At 37.1% G+C, this 5,311-nt stretch overlaps 1 protein-coding gene across 1 annotated transcript in view; it reads right to left on the minus strand.

Moving 5' to 3' along the window:
• Positions 1-287: 287 nt before the first annotated feature.
• The window catches only part of LOC130124474 (double-stranded RNA-specific editase B2-like), a 31,356-nt gene continuing 26,332 nt past the window's right edge, over positions 288-5,311 (minus strand). The window contains exon 10 of the mRNA XM_056293927.1: positions 288-464. Coding sequence (XP_056149902.1) covers positions 288-464 — 177 coding nt within the window. The remainder of the gene's footprint in view (positions 465-5,311) is intronic.

A 5,311-nucleotide genomic window follows, 5' to 3' on the forward strand; every position in this document is an offset into this window, starting at 1 on the left:
ATATGAATATAAATATAAAATGTACCAAAAATAAACCACGTTTAAACGTAACTCCTAGTCTTACCTGTAAGACCAATTGTAATGTCTAACTTTATTACTAGGCCTAACTGACTCCAGCTGTGACCCTGCTGTACCCCTAACCCGGGATAACCCTTTACCATGTGGGGACCAAAATAAATGTCACCTCTGGCCAGGTGGTGTGTCATCTTACTGTCCTTATGAGGACATTTGGTTCTCACGAGTGTAGATAAACAAACTCTCTCTCTCACACACACTCACACTCACGCTCACACGCTGGCATGGAAGTAGTTTGGTTCTGGAGGTTTTCTGACCCAGGTGCCCAGACCGCTGTCCTGCATGGCCTGAATGAACTGCTGTCTGGCTTTCTGGTACTGCCGGGCCGCCATCTTGGAGCCAGGGTACGTCCCTGCTGCTGCCTCTGTACCCAGCACTTGTCCGCTCAACTGATGGAAGGGGAGAGAGAGAGAGAGAGAGAGAGAGAGAGAGAGAGAGAGAGAGAGAGAGAGAGAGAGAGAGAGAGAGAGAGAGAGAGAGAGAGAGAGAATGATTAAAAAAAGATAAAAGAAGATGACATGCTCCTCATTGCAGCCGACAAAACCACTAACTTTTACAAATCAAAACCAGAGCAATACGGCGACCTCCTAGAAAATAACGCCACAAAATCATACAAGAGCACTGCAGAGACCCCCAAAGAGAAGTAACGAGGAAAGAGAAGTAACGACGAAAGAGAAGTAACAATGAAAGAGAAGTAACGAGGAGAGAGAAGTAACGAGGAAAGAGAAGTAACAAAGAAAGAGAAGTAACGATGAAAGAAGTAACGAGGAAAGAGAAGTAACAATGAAAGAGAAGTAACGATAAAAGAGAAGTAACGAGGAAAGAGAAGTAACGAAAGAGAAGTAACGAGGAAAGAGAAGTAACAATGAAAGAGAAGTAACGATGAAAGAGAAGTAACGATGAAGGAGAAGTAACGAAGAAAGAGAAGTAACGAGGAAGGAGAAGAAACGAGGAAAGAGAAGTAACAATGAAAGAGAAGTAACGAGGAAAGAGAAGTAATGATGAAAGAGAAGTAACGAAAGAGAAGTAATGATGAAAGAGAAGTAACGATGAAAGAGAAGTAACGAGGAAAGAGAAGAAACGATGAAAGAGAAGTAACGAAAGAGAAGTAACGAGGAAAGAAGTAACAATGAAAGAGAAGTAACAATGAAAGACAAGTAACGATGAAAGAGAAGTAACGCGGAAAGAGAAGTAACGAGGAAAGGGAAGTAACGAGGAAAGAGAAGTAACAATGAAAGAGAAGTAACGAGGAAAGAGAAGTAACGAGGAAAGAGAAGAAACGAGGAAAGTGAAGTAACAATGAAAGAGAAGTAACGAGGAAAGAGAAGTAACGATGAAAGACAAGTAACGAGGAAAGAAGTAACAATGAAAGAGAAGTAATGATGAAAGAGAAGTAACGAGGAAAGAGAAGTAATGAGGAAAGAGAAGTAACAATGAAAGAGAAGTAACGAGGAAAGAGAAGTAACAATGAAAGAGAAGTAATGATGAAAGAGAAGTAATGATGAAAGAGAAGTAACGAAAGAGAAGTAATGATGAAAGAGAAGAAACGATGAAAGAGACGTAACGAAAGAGAAGTAACGAGGAAAGAGAAGTAACGTTGAAAGAGAAGTAACGATGAAAGAGAAGTAACGAGGAAAGAGAAGTAACGAGGAAAGAGAAGTAAAAATGAAAGAGAAGTAACAATGAAAGACAAGTAACGATGAAAGAGAAGTAACGAGGAAAGAAGTAACAATGAAAGACAAGTAACGATGAAAGAGAAGTAACGAGGAAAGAAGTAACAATGAAAGAGAAGTAACGATGAAAGCGAAGTAACGAGGAAAGAGAAGTAAAGAGGAAAGAGAAGTAACGATGAAAGAGAAGTAACAATGAAAGAGAAGAAACGATGAAAGAGAAGTAACGATGAAAAAAGTAACGAGGAAAGAGAAGTAACGAGGAAAGAGAAGTGACGAGGAAAGAGAACTAACGAGGAAAGAGAAGTAATGATGAAAGAGAAGTAACGAGGAAAGAGAAGTAATGATGAAAGAGAAGTAACGAAAGAGAAGTAATGATGAAAGAGAAGTAACGAAAGAGAAGTAATGATGAAAGAGAAGTAATGAAAGAGAAGTAATGATGAAAGAGAAGTAACGAGGAAAGAGAAGAAACGATGAAAGAGAAGTAAGGAAAGAGAAGTAACGAGGAAAGAGAAGTAACGAGGAAAGAGAAGTAACAATGAAAGAGAAGTAACGAGGAAAGAGAAGTAACGATGAAAGAGAAGTAACGAGGAAAGAGAAGTAACGGTGAAAGAGAAGTAACAATGAAAGGGAAGTAACGATGAAAGAGAAGTAATGATGAAAGAGAAGTAACGATGAAAGAGAAGTAATGATGAAAGAGAAGTAATGAGGAAAGAGAAGTAACAATGAAAGAAGTAACGAGGAAAGAGAAGTAACAATGAAAGAGAAGTAACGAGGAAAGAGAAGTAACGAGGAAAGAGAAGTAATGATGAAAGAGAAGTAACGAGGAAAGAGAAGTAATGATGAAAGAGAAGTAACGAAAGAGAAGTAACAATGAAAGAGAAGTAACGATGAAAAAGAAGTAACGAGGAAAGAGAAGTAATGATGAAAGAGAAGTAACGAGGAAAGAGAAGTAATGATGAAAGAGAAGTAATGAAAGAGAAGTAACGAGGAAAGAGACGTAATGATGAAAGAGAAGTAACGAAAGAGAAGTAACGAGGAAAGAGAAGTAATGATGAAAGAGAAGTAACGAGGAAAGAGAAGTAATGAGGAAAGAGAAGTAACGAGGAAAGAGAAGTAACGAGGAAAGAGAAGTAACGAGGAAAGAGAAGTAACGAAAGAGAAGTAACAATGAAAGAGAAGTAACGATGAAAAAGAAGTAACGAGGAAAGAGAAGTAATGATGAAAGAGAAGTAACGAGGAAAGAGAAGTAATGATGAAAGAGAAGTAATGAAAGAGAAGTAACGAGGAAAGAGACGTAATGATGAAAGAGAAGTAACGAAAGAGAAGTAACGAGGAAAGAGAAGTAATGATGAAAGAGAAGTAACGAGGAAAGAGAAGTAATGAGGAAAGAGAAGTAACGAGGAAAGAGAAGTAATGAGGAAAGAGAATTAACGAGGAAAGAGAAGTAACGAGGAAAGAAGTAATGATGAAAGAGAAGTAATGAAAGAGACGTAATGATGAAAGAGAAGTAACGAAAGAGAAGTAACGATGAAAGAGAAGTAACGAGGAAAGAGAAGTAATGATGAAAGAGAAGTAACGAAAGAGAAGTAACGAGGAAAGAGAAGTAATGATGAAAGAGAAGTAACGGAAGAGAAGTAACGAGGAAAGAGAAGTAAAGATGAAAGAGAAGTAATGAGGAAAGAGAAGTAATGAGGAAAGAGAAGTAACGAGGAAAGAGAAGTAATGAGGAAAGAGAATTAATGAGGAAAGAGAAGTAACGAGGAAAGAAGTAATGATGAAAGAGAAGTAATGAAAGAGACGTAATGATGAAAGAGAAGTAACGAAAGAGAAGTAACGATGGAAGAGAAGTAACGAGGAAAGAAGTAACAATGAAAGACAAGTAACGATGAAAGAGAAGTAACGAGGAAAGAAGTAACAATGAAAGAGAAGTAACGATGAAAGCGAAGTAACGAGGAAAGAGAAGTGAAGAGGAAAGAGAAGTAACGATGACAGAGAAGTAACAATGAAAGAGAAGAAACGATGAAAGAGAAGTAACGATGAAAAAAGTAACGAGGAAAGAGAAGTAACGAGGAAAGAGAAGTGACGAGGAAAGAGAAGTAACAATGAAAGAGAACTAACGAGGAAAGAGAAGTAATGATGAAAGAGAAGTAACGAGGAAAGAGAAGTAATGATGAAAGAGAAGTAACGAAAGAGAAGTAATGATGAAAGAGAAGTAACGAAAGAGAAGTAATGATGAAAGAGAAGTAACGAAAGAGAAGTAATGATGAAAGAGAAGTAACGAGGAAAGAGAAGTAACAATGAAAGAGAAGTAAAGAGGAAAGAAGTAACGATAAAGAAGTAACGAAAGAGAAGTAATGATGAAAGAGAAGTAATGAAAGAGAAGTAATGATGAAAGAGAAGTAACGAGGAAAGAGAAGAAACGATGAAAAAGAAGTAAGGAAAGAGAAGTAACGAGGAAAGAGAAGTAACGAGGAAAGAAGTAACAATGAAAGAGAAGTAACGAGGAAAGAGAAGTAACGATGAAAGAGAAGTAACGAGGAAAGAGAAGTAACGGTGAAAGAGAAGTAACAATGAAAGGGAAGTAACGATGAAAGAGAAGTAATGATGAAAGAGAAGTAACGATGATAGAGAAGTAATGATGAAAGAGAAGTAATGAGGAAAGAGAAGTAACAATGAAAGAAGTAACGAGGAAAGAGAAGTAACAATGAAAGAGAAGTAACGAGGAAAGAGAAGTAACGAGGAAAGAGAAGTAATGATGAAAGAGAAGTAACGAGGAAAGAGAAGTAATGATGAAAGAGAAGTAACGAAAGAGAAGTAACAATGAAAGAGAAGTAACGATGAAAAAGAAGTAACGAGGAAAGAGAAGTAATGATGAAAGAGAAGTAACGAGGAAAGAGAAGTAATGATGAAAGAGAAGTAATGAAAGAGAAGTAACGAGGAAAGAGACGTAATGATGAAAGAGAAGTAACTAAAGAGAAGTAACGAGGAAAGAGAAGTAATGATGAAAGAGAAGTAACGAGGAAAGAGAAGTAATGAGGAAAGAGAAGTAACGAGGAAAGAGAAGTAACGAGGAAAGAGAAGTAACGAGGAAAGAGAAGTAATGATGAAAGAGAAGTAACGAAAGAGAAGTAACAATGAAAGAGAAGTAACGATGAAAAAGAAGTAACGAGGAAAGAGAAGTAATGATGAAAGAGAAGTAACGAGGAAAGAGAAGTAATGATGAAAGAGAAGTAATGAAAGAGAAGTAACGAGGAAAGAGACGTAATGATGAAAGAGAAGTAACGAAAGAGAAGTAACGAGGAAAGAGAAGTAATGATGAAAGAGAAGTAACGAGGAAAGAGAAGTAATGAGGAAAGAGAAGTAACGAGGAAAGAGAAGTAATGAGGAAAGAGAATTAACGAGGAAAGAGAAGTAACGAGGAAAGAAGTAATGATGAAAGAGAAGTAATGAAAGAGACGTAATGATGAAAGAGAAGTAACGAAAGAGAAGTAACGATGAAAGAGAAGTAACGAGGAAAGAGAAGTAATGATGAAAGAGAAGTAACGAAAGAGAAGTAACGAGGA

This window comes from Lampris incognitus, chromosome 14, assembly GCF_029633865.1.
Source record: "Lampris incognitus isolate fLamInc1 chromosome 14, fLamInc1.hap2, whole genome shotgun sequence".
NCBI lineage: Eukaryota > Metazoa > Chordata > Actinopteri > Lampriformes > Lampridae > Lampris > Lampris incognitus.